The 19006-nt window shown below is 41.0% G+C and overlaps 1 protein-coding gene across 2 annotated transcripts in view; it reads right to left on the bottom strand.

Annotated features, from left to right (window-relative positions):
• Window positions 1-10354, bottom strand: part of NT5DC1 (5'-nucleotidase domain containing 1) — a 124903-nt gene extending 114549 nt beyond the window's left edge. For both annotated transcript variants that reach the window (XM_033102681.1, XM_033102680.1), the window contains exons 1-4: window positions 10156-10354; window positions 4520-4611; window positions 3041-3112; window positions 802-908 (exon numbers count right to left, since the gene is read on the bottom strand). In XM_033102681.1, the coding sequence (XP_032958572.1) occupies window positions 802-908; window positions 3041-3112; window positions 4520-4611; window positions 10156-10248 (364 nt within the window). In that variant the 5' untranslated portion in view covers window positions 10249-10354. The remainder of the gene's footprint in view (window positions 1-801; window positions 909-3040; window positions 3113-4519; window positions 4612-10155) is intronic.
• Between the last annotated feature and the right edge of the window lie 8652 nt (window positions 10355-19006).

The following is a 19006-nucleotide window of genomic DNA, read 5'->3' as shown; positions in this document are numbered from 1 at the left end:
ATACTTTCTGACATTTTCATCTCTCTACAAAAACAAAAAAAAACTCTCAAAAGACAGCAAATATAATATAATACAAACAGAATAGTGATGAGGAGTAACTCCAACTATTTTCAGGTTACCACATTTTCTAAGGGAGAACAAACAGGTACATTTCAAAACTGTAGTGTAGGAGAAAATGGCAAAAAATATTGAAACAAATGAAAAACTAACAACTGACCTTTAATAATCTCTGTTTGTAGTAATGTTTTAATCATTCCCTATTATTTTATGCACATGTAAGTCTATAAACAATTTTTGAAAAATGTTTTCATGTTTACCCATGGTGATGCTCTTTAAAGCCTGGGGAAAATGTACAAAATCATTTAAAATAAAGAAAAAGACAAAGGGAGAACATACTAGAACTGGCAATAAGGAAGAGGAGTCTAGAAAATAGGAGAGGTGGGCAATATGAATGTAGGGAGAAATGAGGGATGGAGAAACAAAAATAAGGACTGAGCATGTAACAAACTGAAAATACAGACGACTAAGGAATGCATTATTCCTAAGTACTATCTTTTATTCCAGAATAAGTGCAAGAAAAAGGAAAAAGGAGTATTAACAAAACCTTAAATAAAACAGAACCAACTGCCAAAGAGAAATCAGACACATGTGGAAAAAATACATCCTATTCTATAAAACCACAGCTGCTCCCTTATGCATCCTGCCCAGCAGGAAGCAAGAAGGACGTTTTTCACCTTCTCATAGGGTCAGGGTGCAAAACAAAAGGGGAGGGAACGGCAGTGCTGCCCTACGGAGTCCTACCGGATCGGCAAGCCATTCCGATGTCCGACATGAAGTACTTCCACTCCTTCCTGCCAAACTCCTCGGCCAGCTGCTCGGGCGCCATCATCTTGGTGCCGTGGCTTGCCCTGGTTTGGGGAAATGAGGCACGCTGCTCATCAATGGCTCCCTTGAACGCCCCTTCCGCCAGCCTTACTAGTGTTGATCCCCCTAAAATTAATCAAGTTTTCTTTGTTTCTGGTTTCAGTTGGATGACTTCCCCATTTAGGATTCTAGAAGGCATTTCCCTTGACAGCTCTAGCTCTTCCTCCATTGCAGCCACTAACCAGCGAGTGACCAGGAGCAGCTCACGCGGAGGTCCACACTGTGGTCCTTGCCCTGGACCAACACGGAGAAACTATAAACTAGTTTCTCTGAAAGAAATATGACACTACCCTTTCCCAAGACGTTGTCACGGAACTCTGAAGAAAAGATGAACCTAACTGGAGCAATTAAAAAACGACTGTGTGGACTGGGTCTGGCAAAGGAAAGAGAGAACAGCTGATAGGAGAGTGAGCAGGAGTAATAAGGTGCCTGTACCCAGGGGTGGGCCAGCTCCGAGCACAGGGGGCCGTGGAGATGGGCGGGCAACCTGCCCACTCAAGGACATGTCACAGCTAAAACCACAATGGAAGACAGAGAACCGAATGTGACAAAACTCAGAACAGCAAGACCAGAAAGTAGCTGTTTTCTGTGCTGACAATATTGCTTTTGCATCAGTTGGTCCTGGTTATGGACTCTTAGCCTACAGAGAAATAGCGAATGTTTTATGTAGTTTATTATGGGAAATTATCATGCTAGAGAGTATCATTATTATTCTCTTGGTGTTATACTGTGGTAGCAAAGCAAAATGAAGGGAAAAAGAAATGAAATAAAAAGGGCAAATGTAGGCCAAAAAAAAATCACAAATGGGCTCCTTTTTATAAAGAGGCAAACATTTTAGAAAGCTATGTGTAAAGATGGAGGATTGAATCCTGAGTGGGAAATACGATCAGACAAGGAACCTACTATATTCGATGAAAGCAGGCATCAAGGAGATAAGCTAGTAAATTCAGGACAAACTGCAGGTTAGCCAGAACCTGAACGGAGAGGGTAAGACCTTGCAGGAGGCGTGTTGGGAGCAGGGGAGACAGACAGACCTAACAATGAAAGAAACAAAACTGTGGAATGCTTTCTATTCTTTTACCCATGATTTAAGGTAGCCAAGTACATTGCAACAATATGACAGTAGAGCTAAAGGCCATGGTCAAAGCTGCATTGTGTATGTATTTATACAGATACACATATACCCTATCTTTTGATACACAGGGGAAAACATGCAAATGAATAACAAAATAATCAGAGGTGGGGCCACACCAACAGCTCTAGCTAGCTGCACCTCAGGGGGAGGTTGGGGGAAAGTGAGAGTTTGTACTGTGCAAAAAGAATGATGTATCAAAGGGGAAAGTACGTACGAGGGGTAACCTGCACTGAGGATCCTCTCTTTGGACTCTGATCGTGTGAGCATAAATAATAAATTGCACAGCTGCGTGGCCATGTTGACTCGCCTGTACCATCAGCCTGCGGGAAAGACAGACGCTCACGCCGTGGTGCCCTCTCTAGACTCAGAGCAGTGGCAGCAGCTGCTTCTCAACTGCTTGCCTTACTCTTACCAACCTGAGAGGAGGGAAGGGAAGGGAGTCAGCACTGAGTGCAGGAGAGGGAAACAGATGGATGAGGGTTTGAACAGGCTAGAAAAACTTCCAGAAGGAGCTGGGATACACCATGAGTCCTATATGATGGGGGCAAATTTGGATAAATGGAGGAAGAATGAAATGTGTGCACAGACCACTAACATCTACCCAACATCCCTTCTCTTCTTCTACCTCAATGAAAAGAATTCCAATGTTATTCCAGGCACCTGCATACCCACCTAACACAATGTAATTCCCAGGCTCTTCGGCAGTAGGCGTGGTCAGTGACATGAAGCAAATTATTAATATTCTACTGTGCTTTTTGCAAATATTGCTAAGTTTAAAGAAACTAGATGGTTACGTCTAATGTTTAAGATTTGTATTTAAATGGCTCTAATGATTCAAACAAAGACATGCAGACACAAAGAAATCTGTCATCTGATGGACTAAAATGATAATATTATTTAACCATACCTTAACGATCAAATGCTATATAGTAATATAGTGTCCTGGAAAGAGCCAACTTTTTCACAACTAAATTTTATTACCTGAGGACGGTGCCATCATCTGCAAGTTTAATGAAGTTCCCCTCTTCCAGATCCAATGCCAAGCCCTTGCAACTAAAATAGAAATGTCTGATTACCAATCATTTCATATATTTACCTAATCCAAGAAATAATAATCTATATTTTCAAAAAGTCACAATGAGAAAAAGGGATTCTCCCACCCAGGTGAATGATATGTTAATCGAACTATTAGGACTATCCAAGAATTCTAAAATTAAATATCATGCACAGAGCAAGTATATAAGGAAAACTGTTTTGAGGGCAAACAAAGGACAGCATGTTTACTTTCTAAAATTCTTAAGCTTTTAAAAAGAGGAATACAAAACTTAAAAAGAACAGAAAAATGAACATCGTTGAACGTCTCTGAAAATTTGCAAATGTTTTCTATTAAATAAAACACACACCCTGCATGCACAAGCACATTTATATTCTGCTACTTAAGATCTTAGCCAGAGTCTTTCCTTACTCTAGATTTTGTCTCAATTTAGGTCAGATTATAAGACTAGCCCTCTGGGGCAAGGTATTTATTGAAAACCACTAAAAGAAAGTCAAATACTAAGTTTTAGGTTCTTCAGTGTAAAAGACTTGTGGGATTTGGGAAGAAAAATGGGTCCAGATTTATTATTATAAATTAAAAAAGCAAGAAGGTTTAATGGCCACCAAATACCAAGAGAATTAACCAAAAATGACAGGGTAGTTTAGAAGCATTATTTACTTTGGTCCACAGTAAAATTTCCAGAGTCAGCAGCTTCACATAGTAAAGTGGTTCTGTTTTTTCTTTTTCCAAAAGGGATAAATCAAAAAGGACTAACCAAACATCGGAGGAATGTATAACAGATGAACATCATTGCTCTAGAATTATTTCTACATGAATTTTTCATGTGTTTTAGGACTACTATTAATTTTCACATTTAAAGTGGTTTAATAGGATTTTTGTTTGGTTTTGTTGTTTACATGAGGAAGAAAGATAAAGGGAAGTTGGAAATCCTAGAATGCCAACCCAGGACAGGAATGAGCAGTTAAGACTCACAGACAAAGGAACGTCTATACAAATTGCAGAAAACCAAGTGTCCTAATTCTGACACTTATTGAAACCATGATGATTTCTCCTCTTTTCCTACAGTTCTGTATTTGAAGGGCAACAAACTAAAACTTTTTAAAAGATACAAATTTTAGAGATAGTCTTAACCTCTGAAACTCTTCATAAGGATGTAACCATGCAAAAACATCCAAATTAGTCACATATGCTCATAGCTTGTTTTCATATGTAACTAAGCCTAAACTTAAAATAGAAAGGACTTTAATTCATTAAACATAAAACTTTTAGTATAGAAGACATTTTGTCCTTTCACTCAACTTCACATTTCACTTTCTACCTGCATAGAAAAGGAAACATTAAGATTTTATCAGCAACAGATAAAAATCAGAGGGAATGTGCAGAACTTAAAAGCAAGAACCTACCAGAAATCCCAATGTTCTGGAGTCACAGTGAGCAATTCCTTGTCATATCCTTTCTCCTTGACCAGGAACTGAGCAAAGCTATTATAAATGAGCTATAGATAAGGGGAAAGACAAAAAGATTAAATAGAAAATTCACTCTTCATTCTTAATTTCACAGACTTGAAGACCTAATGAAATCACTCATGGGGTAGGTGGGAAGGAAAGATCTATAATGGTAAAGCTCTTCCGTTTAAGCCCCCTTCACAAGCAATTTAACCATTTCTGCAAGCCCCGGGGAGCGGCAGTGTCTTTTTTACTACTCCAACATTATACCACCAGTATATGCTTACAATTATACAACCAAAGACAATCATTCATCTTACTCCTGAGTTCTCATGGGTTGGAGATCAGTAAGACTTGACAAAGCCTTGTAAACGTATTTCACACATCACCAAGACGACAAACATACTGACCACTGTATCATTACATCTATCCTGGGTCCATCCTTGCTAGAAAGGCCCCACCTGCACTGGTAAAGTTAATTCATGCATCGGGGCCCACAAAATGAAAGCTGCGCCAGTGGCCCAACACATGTGACAACTCCAAAGCTAAGTCGGCGTGCATTGACGAGAAACACCTGTCAGGGAAACCGCACACCAGAGTCCTCAGCTCAGCTTTAGCTAGCTTACCTTACCCTAGAAAATAGGACCTGCTAGTCTTATAAAGAAATCCCCAACGTCCTAGCCAGTCATGTTCCATTTCCATGTTGCCTCTTCTAATGCTCTGCAAAACTCATTTTTACCCAAAATCCTCCCGGAGGAGTGCTCCACTGCTGGTGAGGCACTGTACACAAACCACTCCCCCCAACCCCCAATTCATGGATTGATTTTCCTTGAATAAAGGACATCAAACTCGTTAGTTGTTTGTTTAGTCATTTGACACAGAGAAGTCTCAAAGAGAACTACACATGGAGACCAGGCAGGTGATCTAAAGGAGGAATGATGAAGTCTCCGTCACATACAAGGAAATATTTCTTTTCCCACCATATGAAAACCTGAAGAAAAAGACAGAGAAAGCTAGAAGGTAAGTGCTCTGCTGATTGTGGACAGATCTGATTTCTCAACAACAAAATCCCAGCTTTTTGAGTGAAATATTTGGTTTTTCTTTGTTTGTTTTTAAAGAGCTGGCTCAATTTTTAAAGAACTGTACATATCAAACAAAAGTAGGCAAAAGGTGGATGAAGGTCTACATCAGCCCCACCCCATTCTCCTGCAGAAGAGTGTTTTAGGCTAGCATCATGTGTACGTGAAGCTGAGGCAGAGTAGTGATCAGACTGAGAGTAGTGGGGTCAGACTGAGAGCAGCGTCCATAGGGACACACAGGGCAACCTGACCCTTCTATAGATGTTAACCCACGAGAGGTTTAGTAGCATGGGATGGCAGTAGTGGGGTCAGACTGAGAGCAGCGTCCATAGGGACACACGGGGCAACCTGACCCTTCTATAGATGTTAACCCACGAGAGGTTTAGTAGCATGGGATGGCGCAAGGGGGAAGCAAAAGCAGTGGGAGGCGGCCTCTTTGAGGTGCTGATGTTTGCACTGACACCTGCAAGATGTAGAACTTAGCTGGCTGACTCCAGAGGGGAGGGGACAACTCAGGTCCGGGGGGGTACATGGCTGACGTTGGGGGCTGGGTTATGAGTGTGGAGAAAGCAAAACCTCCTTGGGAAATACAGCTGTTCCGTCATAAAGCTAATTCAAATCACTACACATATACTCCCATGAAATACAATGTGACATTGGTCCAGGTCATTTGTAAATAAATCCACACTATATCAACACTATGTATCAACTATGTATATCAACACTATGTATCAATCACTGTGGTGATTCAAAACCACAGGTGATGGTTCCTGAAACCACCCAGAAATTCCAAGCCTACAGGAGAGGTGGGGCCCAGGTGGAGCCCCTACAGGATGCCTGCAGACCAGAAGTAATTGAAAACCACTGATTTGGGTTATATGGATTTTTATTCAATCATTAAAAATCAATTAAAAAGTGTACTGAGTCACTCTGAGGTACAAAGCCCTAGGGACAATAAAAGATACACACATGATCCTGCCTGCAAGAAACCACTAACAGTGTAAAGGGATTAACATGTAAAGAGCTTAAAAATGTGCCTGGCATACAAGTAAATCCAACTTAAGTATTGCTATTATTCAGTCATGTTCCGGTTAAAAAAAGGCCCTGACCTTTTTTAGCATTTGCCCCTTTCCATGGTATAAACACTCCCACCCTGGCCAGTTTCAAGCTACCGATGCTACTGCACACGATTAGACTTGCTCTGGTCAAGGTACTTTACTCATTTTGGGCCAATCGGAGTTTCTCACGCCGTGGCATACTAAGATATGGGCCTGTGATTCCAGTGGGGTCAGATTCCTTCCTGAGAGAAAGGAGCTCTGTCTAGTAGGGCTGCAACAGGAGCATCCAGAGCTCCTCTTGGAGGAGCTATTACTGTAACAGGAGAGAATGGGGTCAATGTGTAAGGAGAAGCAGAGTACAGCGATGCTGAGAAAAGCAGGGGATCTGTGCCTTTGGAAACCCTTTTCTAGTCCCGAAGCCTCGGTTCTTAGAGCTTTTCTTTATACATTGAGTTACCCCAGAAGCCTCACGGACAGGGCCTCCCTGACCAGCCTCCTTCCCCTCCTAGGCTTAGCTGCTCATTACTCCCTCACAATCTCTCCTGACTAATAATAATGCACACTCCACAGTGGTTGCAAATTGGTGCCCTATGGGCCATATGCAGACCACAAATTATGTCTGCTTCCCACCTAAAGTTGCCAGATAAAATATGAAATACTTACCTAAATCTGATTTTCAGGTAAACACATAATTTTTTAATTTAAGCATAACCCATGCAATATTTGGAGCATATGGATACTAAAAATGTTTTTGTTATTTGAAATTCAAATGTAACTGAGTATCCTGTATTTATTTTTCTTTGCTATCTGGCAACCTAAGATCCTGCTGTTTGAAAATAAGCTAACATTTAAAAATTGAAAGACTTCTCATACAAGTCTAGATTTCTAACTTTTCTTAGAATTAAATCTGGCAAGACTGAGCCTCTCCTCCTCATGGCAAATGTTGGCAGGAGTCAAGCATGGCCGCACCCTCAGAGGGGGCACACCTTCTCCTGGCTGCCACAGGCCCTGTTCTCCCACTCGCCCGGTTCCATACACTTCTGAGTCTGCAACCTCAAGAGAGCACGGGTGTCATCATTTCTAGGACGCCTTTCCTAAGCCCCCAGGTGAGGTGACAGGCCAGCTGCACATGTGCACAACACTCTGCACTTATTAAATGACTGAGGCTGAAGTGAGAGGTATTCACAGCGCTCCATGATGGTCTCCACTGACTTCTCCAGCATCTCCTGCTACTCCCCACCCACCTCCAGGTCCTTGCTCTGGCTGTATTTCCTCTGCCTGAAGTGCTTCTCGCTGCCTCCTCGCCTGCCAACTACAGCGCCTGTGTTGAGACCGAGCTCAGGTATCACTCACTCCAAGGCGCTCCTCTGGGCATTGCAGCACACATAAAGCATGGTGGTGGGGGCCAGAAACCCACCAGCCAGACCACCTTGCTGGGTGACCCTGGGTAAGCTACTTGTTGTTTGTGTCCTCTTTTTCCTCATCTCTAAATAGCGACTGTGATAACTACCTCACAGGGCTGTTGTAAGGATCAAACCAGTTCATCGAAACAATGCCTTTAGAAGAGTGGCTGTAAGTGCCATATTCACTTATTAAATACCTATTATTTATTCAATCATTGCACAATTATTTATTGAACCCACTATGTGCCAAGCACTCAACCTGGCACACAGAATAAATTGCCAGAGTTACCGATGTCAAGGAGTCATGGTTCTAGGCTCTAGGGGGAGATTCCAACAAGTAAACAGGAAAATTTAATACTGTGTGTGCTACAAGAAATTACGGGTTTTATGGAAAACTGGAGGTGAGGTGGGGGAGGAAGGGTAAACTTTAGGGGTCTGGGGAAGGCTTTGCAAAGGAAATGCTGTCTCAGATGAGACCTGACATATGAGAAGTTAGTGTGATGAAAGGGGGAGAGCCCCAGACATAGGTAACAAAGAACCTGCAGCGGGGGCCAGGCAATACTGCCCTCACCAGAGGACAGGAACTAACTTTTCAGCAACTTAACCCATCACAAGACTACTTGAAGGCATGTGTGTTTTCTGTGTATCCCCACGCCTATTATGGTGCTCAGCATATGGTGCTGGTACTTAATAAGAGATTTCTAAACCAAACAGGATCCAAAGCACAATAGGTTACTATTTTCAACTTTTAAACATCACTTCTATTTGAGGCTTGTAGTAAAGAATCCTTGTGTTCGAGGATTTTATATTCTGAAATCTTATGCTTACACATGCACAAGATTGACTCTAACATGGCAGTGGTTTTTAAGTTATTTCCTCCAAATGAAGATGACTAGCAGGATGCAAGCAAACGTGAACCAGGAGGGGATATGAAAGGCACAGTGGGAAGGAAGACATGAATCAAACACCTAAAGGAAGTGGCCAAAGGATCAAGAAGTAAAAAAAAGACTTCTTAACTCTCAATATGACTAAGGATATATCTGTACAGTGGGAAAGCAGAGAAACAGGAACTTTTTTTTTTTTTTTAAGTGTCTGTGCATAGAAAACAGGAGTAATTCAGACACTCTTTACCTTTGACTGGGTAACTTGCCCAAGATCACAGAGCTAATAACAGAGAAGCTAGTGCTTTAAGCTAGGCAGTCTGGCTACGGAGGCCACGTTTTGACCACTGTGCTCATAACCAGTTTTTTCTGCTGGGATGCTTAGATTTTTGAGCAAACGAAATTCTGAATTTTTCATAGTGTTTCCCTGTGAAACCAAAGGAATGAGGGCAATTCATTTGAGGGTACAGATGTGGAGTCACACCTACTCCACTTCTGTCTCCCTCCCAAAGCTCAGTGAGGACCCCAACTTTGCAGGATCTTAGGGTTAGAACTTATTCAAAGTGCATGGAGCACGTAGTACGTGCGTAATGTGTATTTTCTTCTCTTGTTAAAAGGCAAAATTAGTGCTAAGAACTTAGCTGACTTTTCAGCCAGTGTTCCTTCTAATACACCACACAATCTCTCCCTGACGGCGGTGCTGAAAAACTGACAGGTGGTCGCACGGACGTGCAAAAGTAAAAATGCAGCCACGGAACATAACAGCCCCTAACCAGGTGGCTGTGTAGGCGCGGTGCTGGTGCCCAGAAACACTTGCAGAGAAGTTCCAAGCCGGGGGATCTGCAATGGACATCCCAGCTCCCCTAGGCCCGCCCTTCCTCTGGCCTAGGACCCGTCTCCTCAGCCCGATCTAATACAATTTGTCCCTTCCCCTTTTCTTCCGCAACCTCTCTCAAACTTGGCTAGTGGATGGGCTCAAACAGCCGGTGCCCACGCACGGGCCGGGACCCGGGGATGCACACCTCCGCCCGCCTCGTGGGGGGAGGCCGTGTTCTGCGCAAAGGCACGGCGGCTGCAGGCCCCGGCAGCGCTCGCCTTAGACGGGAGGAAACTCAAGCCCCAGCCGCCATGGAGGCTGCACGCCGTGCGCCCCGGACAGCCCGCGCCACTCACCGGGGCGCTCTCGGGCAGATTGTAGCGACACAGAGTGTGGTCCAGGTCGAAGCCGACCACGTCGCAGGCGGCCAGGGAGAAGTGCTGAGCCATGGCTGCGCTGGGAACACCGGCAAGCGCCTCTGCGCGGGGAGGGTGCGAGGAGCGCTCAGAGTGGGACGCGGGGGTACAGACCCGACAGGACGCGACGGGGCTGGGCGGGGCTGGGCGGGGCTTCATCCGCCCCAGGGACGCGGCGCCGCAGCCTCCGGCGCTTCCCGCGCTCGCGAGCGCCGCCCCTGGCCACGCTTCTCCCCGCCTCCCGCGCGTCCGGTCGTCCCGGCGCCCCGCCCCTCCCTTTTGCCGCGGTGCGCCGGGCTGACCCTGGCAAGCTGGCTTCTGCTTTCCTCTTCGCCCACAACGGGTTCCCCCAAAGTCGGTTGTGAGAAGGAGCAAAGCTACTACTGCAGGAATTGGGGGCTCAGCTAAGCCCCTGTTGGCACGTAGCCCTTGCCACAAAATTAACCGGGGCTTCCCTGCATTTTCAAGGGGCCAGGGAAATGAGATTATAAAGTTAGACCTGAACGTTCAATCTTGTGTGCGGAATAAGATTATGGAGAAAATTGTATCCACTAATGTCCTTCTAACCACATTAGCCTAGAATTTGGAAGATCTTTTCGCCCACGAGGTCTCTGATCATGGGTTGAATAAAAAACTATATTTCAGAGTAAATTCCTAAGTAGTAAAATGGGAGACCCGTGGAGTGCATTAGAAAATAAATGTATTAGAAATTGTGAAAGACCATTTTGCAAAATGACACTGGTTAGGAAAACAATATTGGTTATTTTGTTGTTTGAATATCCTATTTTTTATTGTAATGAAGGGTTTTTCTGTGGAAGGACATCAGAAACTTCAGGGAACATACTGCGGAGGGAGCACTTAATGCAAACAGAAGGTTTTAAGGTTTATAGAACACAAAATGATTTGAGTGATTTCAATTCTTTCCAGGGCTGCAAATAATAATATCATTTTAGATGCACAGGAGAAAAGTTATTCATGACACACAATGGGTGCATGGGGCATTTAATTCTATCTGAGAAACCCTGGATATGAAAGGCTTGGACTTTGAGGTCCTTAATCATTTAAAAGAGAAAATACAAATCTCCCCATTAAAAAGAGAAAATATAAATGTATCATCATTGTATTGCTTCTGTTTTAAATTTAAAAGATTACTTTTTCCAATGGGAAAAAACTATAGTCATGATATAATAAAAATATAATTGATTGAGAATTACATTTAACCCTTATGAATACTAACCCTTATCATGGTATTAATTTAGTGCAATAAATACTTCAGTATGATTGGACAATCATTATACCTAGTGGACCTATTTGAAAAAATTAATAAGTTGTTCCATTGTAACTCTTAAAACCCCCAAACAAATATCTTTTGAATAGGAACAGTAAAGAATCCTCAAGAAGATTGATCTATTCACTGACAAGAGCCCAAAAACCATATCTTTAACGTCTGTGAATAAAAAGAGAAAAACCGGATTGTTTCATAGCTTGTACCTCTTTCCCTTTCATGAATCTGTTAGCCATTCCTGTTGACCTTAGCTTTCCTCTTGGTCCTCTGCGGTAGAGTGCCTGCCAAGGTCAAACTGCCAGGTGGACTACACATTGAAGTCCACAGTCTCCTTGGAGGATCTCTTGTTTCATTGTGGGAACTGGCACTTTAGGTACTTCCCTTAGTAATGTAAATGTAGAAGTGCACTTATTGCCAGAGGGAAGAGCCAAAAGGATTGTTTTTGATGACTTTGGTGTCCCTGGGATTGGAACTGGCCAATAGACCTAGACATGCTCATCAATAGTCATATCTACTTGCTAAATAACAATTTTTAAATTTCTTATATTCCTTATATCCTCTCAAAGAGCCATGTGCTAGAGAATCTTCGACATTTATACTTTATGGGAGAATTCAGCAAATAATTTAATCCCATCATCTTGTCTCAAAGGCTTATTTTCAAATAAAGATACTTATTTTTTCCTGTACATTAAACTTTTATCACATTTACTGATGAAATACTACAGCTTTTCTATTATCAACCAGAAGTTCAATGTTCTATTCAGATACCAATTAATTTCTGTTTCTTCGAGTGATATATTAAATATGGGCACTCATACAATTTAATACCTCAAATCCCCCAAACAATCCAATTTAAAAATGGGCAGAGGACCTGAATAAATATTTCTCCAAAGAGGACATACAGATGGCCAACAGACATATGCAAAGATGCTCAATACCACTAATCGTAAGAGAAGGCAAATTAAAACCACAATGAGATATTACCTTACACCTGTCTGAATGGCTATCATCAATAAATCAACAAATAACAAGTGCTGGTGAGGATGTGGAGAAAAGAGATCCCTCGTGCACTGCTGGTAGGATTGCAAATTGTTGCAGCCACTATGGAAAACAGTATGGAGATTCCTCAAAAAATTCAAAATAGAGCTGAAATACACCCAGCAATTCTACTTCTGGGAGTTTATCTGAAAAAAAAAAAAAGAAACAACAACAACAACACTAATTCAAAAGGATATATGCACCTCTATATTCATTGCAGCATTACTTAAAATAGACAAGATATGGAAGCATCCTAGGTGTCCATTGATAGGTGAATGGATAAAAGAGATGTGATATACATAGATGTACATATATAATGGAATGTTACTCAGCAATAAAAAAGAATGAAATCTTGCCATTTGAGACAACACAGATGGACCTATAGGGCAATTGTGCTAAGTGAAATGAGTCAGAAAGTGAAATGATACAGAAAGTGAAATGATACAGAAAGACAAATACTGTATCAGTTCACTTACATGTGGAATCTAAAACAAAAACAAATACAAAAACAAGCGAATAAACAAAACAAAACAGAAACAGACCCATAGATGTAGAGAACAAGCTGATGGTTTGTTGCCACATAGCAGCCTACCCGTCTGTCTCCATGTGCCTGCCCCTAAGGAGAGTCTGTGAGACAGATCCTTTCAGAGACTTTGCTTCACCTTTGTGTTTGCACCTTATGTCTCCCTGTTTGGCCCCAGAAAGATGGCTGGTCAGCCAATGACGAGTAAGATTCCCCACGGGGGGACAACTCAAGCCAGGTGCAGTCGAGTGGGGACCAACAGGAGAACCCACGGGATTCATAGAGGTGGGCACAGCCTCCACCTTCCTCCAGCTAAGGAGAGCCTCTGCCTCTGTGGCTACATTCCTTCCCACAACCTGCAAGGGAAGTGATTCAACGGTGTGCCTCCATCTATTCATATGCATAAAGGTTTTATCCCTTGGGGAAGTACATACATCCTGAGACTTATGGTTCAGCTGCCTGCAGGCAAGGGTGATTAGCTTGAATCAGTTTCCTATTATGATGTATAGTATTCACAGATCTTGAGATTGACAAGCTTTATCTCCTTTACTTCCTCACCTAACTAATAAAAGCTAATGTGTAGGCCCAATTGAGAGCCCAGTCCAGTCCTTGAGGTTGCAGGTCCCTTGGCCCCGCTTAAACTCTATTCAAGGCTACTGTCTTTTCTTAACCCTGCGCTGCCCTCCTCGAACCTCGCTCCCCTCCATCCTCTTGCGCGGGAAGCTACTGTGGTTGCCAAAGGAGAGGGGGGTGGGAGGTAGGGAAAAATGTCAGTGTTAAGGACTGAATTGTGTTCTCCCAAATTTCATATGTTGAAGCCCTCAGTCCCAAATGTGGCTATTTAGAAACAGGTACTTTAAGGAGGTAAGTGTGGTTGAATGAGGTCATAATAGTAGGGCCCAATTCAATAGGACTGAAGTTATTATAAGAAGAGGAAAAGACACCAGAGATGTACATGAACAGAGGAAAGGCCATGTTAGAACACAGGGAGAAGGTACAGTCTGCAAGCCAAGAGAGGTTTTCCCAGAAACCAACCCCACGGAGCACCTTGATCTTGGACTGCCAGCCTCCAGAACTGTAAGAAAATAATTTTCTGTTGTTTAAGCCACGCACGTGGTATTCTGTTAAGGTAGTCCAGGCTGATTAATAGAGTCAGCAAGGAGAGTTCACTCTAATCAATGCTATTGTGTCAAATATTTGCTATTCAAAAGATCCCTAAATGACAAACTTTGGCTTTTATATAACTTTGGTTTTTATAACTTTTACATAAGATTGATACCATGTTGTAAAGTTTTAGGATTTTTTCCTTGTACTGAGTTTTTTCTTATAACCAGGAAGTTATGAAATGCTTAAAAATAATGTCATGATATTTATTGCTGTTTTTCTAGAATTGAATTTCAATATTATAACTGACCTGCATTTTAATGAATAAAATACTATAATTTAGCAACTTTAACCTTACGTATGCCTTTTACTTAATTTATTATTGACCTAAATAGCTTTGTGATCAGCTAGCTTAAGTTTTAGATTCTTAAATAACTCATTAAATGATCTTTTGTGGATTCATAATACTGCATGTTAACATCTACATTATAAATGTTATTTACCGAGCTGTTGTTTTGGAGAAAGGTAAAATGGCCTGTTTATTTTTCAGTAGTTTAAAATATGCTTTTGTGAATACTCCAAAGTAAACACTGTAATGTTCAACCTTTTATATAATCTTAGCTAATCTACACATTTCCTCTGGACCAGACAATTTGTTTGAGGGGAAACAATAAAGTTTATTTAGTAATTTGGAAAAAAAAACATGAAATATACAAATGCCTAAAAATCTCTACAGCATTTCAATATTAGCCATTTAGCTAAATAGAATCAAAAGCTGATTTGTAATTCTGGGCTGTGGCCTTAAGATGGCAGTAGTTCTGCATTAGGAATATTTTCATTTGATTAGTAATCTCAAAATCCTTAAATTTCTTAATAAAAAAATACACCATTTTCTTCTTTCCATTTCTGCTCTTGCAACAAGAAGGGAAGCCTACTTAGAATTTTTGCTGTGTTTTTTTGTGCGTGTTTATTTATTTTTGATGGTGGAGAGGGCAGATGTGATGGGATGAAGTCTTTTGATAGGGAATTTCTTGTTAAAGTTGTGTCTGAATAAAGAACCAAGTGTTTAAAATATGAAATGAGGTCCTCTTAGAGAAAGAGCTAAAGTATGAAATGGCAGAATTGTGAATCAAAAAGATCTTAAATGTTGTAATGGATTGAAATTTAGTGAAGACAAATGTTAAGTTTGGGGGTTAGGTTCAAACAATCAACATTAACAGTATATGATGGGGAATCTTGATTTAACATCAGTGTGGAAATAAAATGTGGATAAATTCAAGGTAACCTCACTAGTCCCAGTTTAAACTCATTATCTCTTTACCATCCTTCCGTTTGCTTTGTCTGTCCTTCTGGGAATGTGAGGGTTCTAAATTGCAGAAGGGTTAACATGTTGTCGAGGAGTCTGGGAGAGACTTTGGGTCCTTGGTTAGTGGCATCCATACAACTGCTTTTCCTCAGCTCATCATCCCTGTCAGCCTTTGGTTGTCTCTAGCCATACCAGCAACACTGTCAGCAGCTATCCCTGCGACATAAACTCTGAAACCCCTCTAGTTACAGTGTCATCAGAAAAGTCTTTAGTTTTGACCCAAATCTTGAGACCATTTCAGGTTCCAACCTCTGCATCTCTCTTGAGCAACCTCAGGAAAATTTCATAGCAAACTTTCAGCCACAGAAAAGGAGGGTATGTGTCAGGGTGGGGGACGGCAGGGTGGCTACCTCAGATCCTCTCTCAATCTAGATGTGACCCACCATCACTTTTCTAGTGGTCGTCCCGTATTGTCATAGGACACTCTGCAAAGCTGTCTTCTTTCAGAATTCCAGATGGGAATCAGGACCCAATTCTCTCTGCTTTTGGCTTCCCAACCTCATGTGGAGGGTCAATCGTATCCCATGCAGGGGATTTAAACTTGCAATGGGACAGGTTGTAGGGCCTCTTTCTTAGGACCCATACGAATGGCTATCATCTTCTCTATCTTGTTTCCCTGGGACTAACATTGTCAGATAATATACAGAATGCCCAATTAAATCTGAATGTCCTAGATATTCTATGTAACATCCAATACTAAAAAAAAAAAATTCATTGTTTTTCTGAAAACCAAATTTAAATTGATGTACTGTATTTTTATTTGCTACATCTGGTAACCCTATCCAAGATATATGCTCTGCGTCCATTTTGAAACCAAATTTTTGGGGAAAAATTTTTAATTGATTTTTTTTCTTTCAGAAAGCCCAGAACTTGAAAATCAAATGCTCCTTAGCATTTGCTATGGGCTGAATTACATTCCTTCAACACTTGTGTTGAATCTCTGACTCCCAGTACCTCAGAATATGACTGTATTTGGAGACAGGGCCTTTAAATGGGTGACTGGGTTAAAATGAGACCTTAAGGTGCCCAATCTGACTGGTATCCTTATAAGAAGAAGAAATTTGGACACACAGAGACAGCAAGGTGCATAAGGACAGAGGAAGAAAGACTGTTAGGATACAGCAAGAAGGTGACCATCTATAAGCCAAGGAGAGAGACCTCAGCAGAAAACAAACCTGTTGAATCCTATTCTTGGGCTTCTAGCCTCCAGAACTGTGAGAAATAAATTTCTGTTGTTCAAGCCACCCAGCCTGTGGTATTTTGTTATGGCAGCCCTAGCAAACCAATACAGCTTTCGTGATTATTTCCATACTATATGAGTCTGGAGTCCATTATAGAACACAAACCCAAGAAATAGTCTCTCTTTCCTGCTGTAGAAAATCTTCTCTTGAGAAATGGGCTTAGAAAAAAACTACTGGAGTCTGGTTAGTCTGGTTATTTTGAGGGTAATAATAGCAAATAATATGTGAGCCTAGTAAAATGGTCCTTACATCTATGGGCCTTCTTTCCTTTTTTACCATGTATGTCTCGATTCCAAAATTTTAAGTACTTAGGTGAGTTAAGGTTTTAAGACTTCAAGGGCATCCAAATATGAACATATCCCAGAAATCCCTTATAAACTGTGGTTCAGTCAATATGGAGTTCCTCAGGGCTCACGCATGAATCCATAACTTCTTTGCCTCCAGACCTCGTGAGCAGCATGTTTACTTTTATGATTTAAATATATCCCACATATATTTTCATCTTTGATCTTTTATCTCCCTCAATCATGTATTTCTAATGATGTACGAAGAGTTTCATTAAATGAATAACAAATACCTCTCCTAACTTGGCATAGTTTCATTTTTTAATTACTTTGCCCCAGTTCCCTCATCTACAAAATCAGATATTTAAAACTTTTCTTAAAAGTGGTATCTGTTTATTATTTGAAAAAAATGACATGAAGAATTGAGTATCTCATTGGTGATCCACCTTTCCCCACCATTGTTTTTTCATATTCTCCTCTTAACAAAATATTCCACACCAACCCTTTTGAACAGCAATATCAGTATCAAGAGTCTTAGAAATGGTTTATATACGTTGACATATTTAATCCAATTCTAGACATCTATTCTACAATTTCTATCCCAGAAAAATCTCAGGTAACAGGATGACTTCTGGGCATTGACTATGAAATGGTTTTATCTTTTCTTGGCAAAGTAGAAGGATTAACAAATTATCATTACACCTAATATATAGTGTGTACTTACTGTAAGACTCTAAACATTCCATCTCAAAGAAAATGTGATTGAAGGAAGGGACCATATTATGATCCTAGAAGAAATCTGTGTATTCAGAAATGGTACTCCATATTATGATCCTAGAAGAAATCTGTGTATTCAGAAATGGTACTAACATGCTTTAACATAATTTGTCCCACTCCTGTGTTTCAGCTAAACATTCCAACCATCATTCCTCTAAAATGGATTCTTGAAAAACATTCAGTTAATACAAAAGAGGGCAGAAAAAGAAAACAAATAAAAGGAATGCTGAACAAATGGGAGCAACAGAAAGCAAATAACAATATGGTAGATTTAAACACAGTGTATTGATAGTTATGTAAATGATGTGAGACTTCAATGAAAAGTCAGAGATTATCAGACTTGATCTAATAGCAAGACCCCAGTGTATGCTATCTACAAGAAATCTATTTTACACATGAAGATGTAAACGCCATTTGAAAAAATTTGAGATGCACCATCAGGTATCCGCCATCATCAAGACTTTAATATAGTGATCTGCTTTATTAATTTTCACTAACATGATTCCTTTTTCAATTGATTTGTTAGAAACACAAAATGATACAAACAAAGGAGGCCTATTGCTCAAATTTCTAAATGTCTGTAGCATTGGATCTTTTCATATAAGAAAATCAGTTCACTACTCAAAAGATTTGTGAGACAGGAACCAAAAAGAAAATCATGTATTATTTCCCCTTCTTTGTTTTTGAGTTGCTTTTAACCTCGTTGTTCCTTTATGCTCCTTCATACTTACCTGTCCACACAAACTGGTCTGGGGATTTGTGGAAAGCAACAACCACAAACAGATTCTGATTGGCCAAGATGGGTTTCCACAGGGTAGGTGGTCACTGTCCATGCCACGTCTGCCCCGTTTTCCATCACCACAATTCCCAGTCACAAGTGGCTCACGGTTCTGCAGAAATGTGGCTGAGCGTGTCAGGAGCAGGATGGGCAAAACAAGGAGCAATTCTCTGGTCATTCTGTGGTTGCTGCTTCTTCACTCTTTCAACATTTTCATTGGGATAAAGGAAAGCTCTGTTGATCTTGGTCATCTGAGAGTTCTGTCTCATGTTGGGAGCACTAGTTAGAAATAAGGTTGAGTAATAAGAAATCTTCCCACTTCTGAAAGGTATACACCCTCTGGTACTGTTTAGCCCGGCATTTCATGTACAGTTTGAGAACCAAGGTAATGAGTT

The sequence above is a fragment of the Rhinolophus ferrumequinum genome, chromosome 3 (genome assembly GCF_004115265.2).
Source record: "Rhinolophus ferrumequinum isolate MPI-CBG mRhiFer1 chromosome 3, mRhiFer1_v1.p, whole genome shotgun sequence".
Taxonomy (NCBI): Eukaryota; Metazoa; Chordata; class Mammalia; order Chiroptera; family Rhinolophidae; genus Rhinolophus; species Rhinolophus ferrumequinum.
Note: the sequence above shows the minus strand (reverse complement) of the source record. Positions and strands in the feature narration are given on the sequence as shown.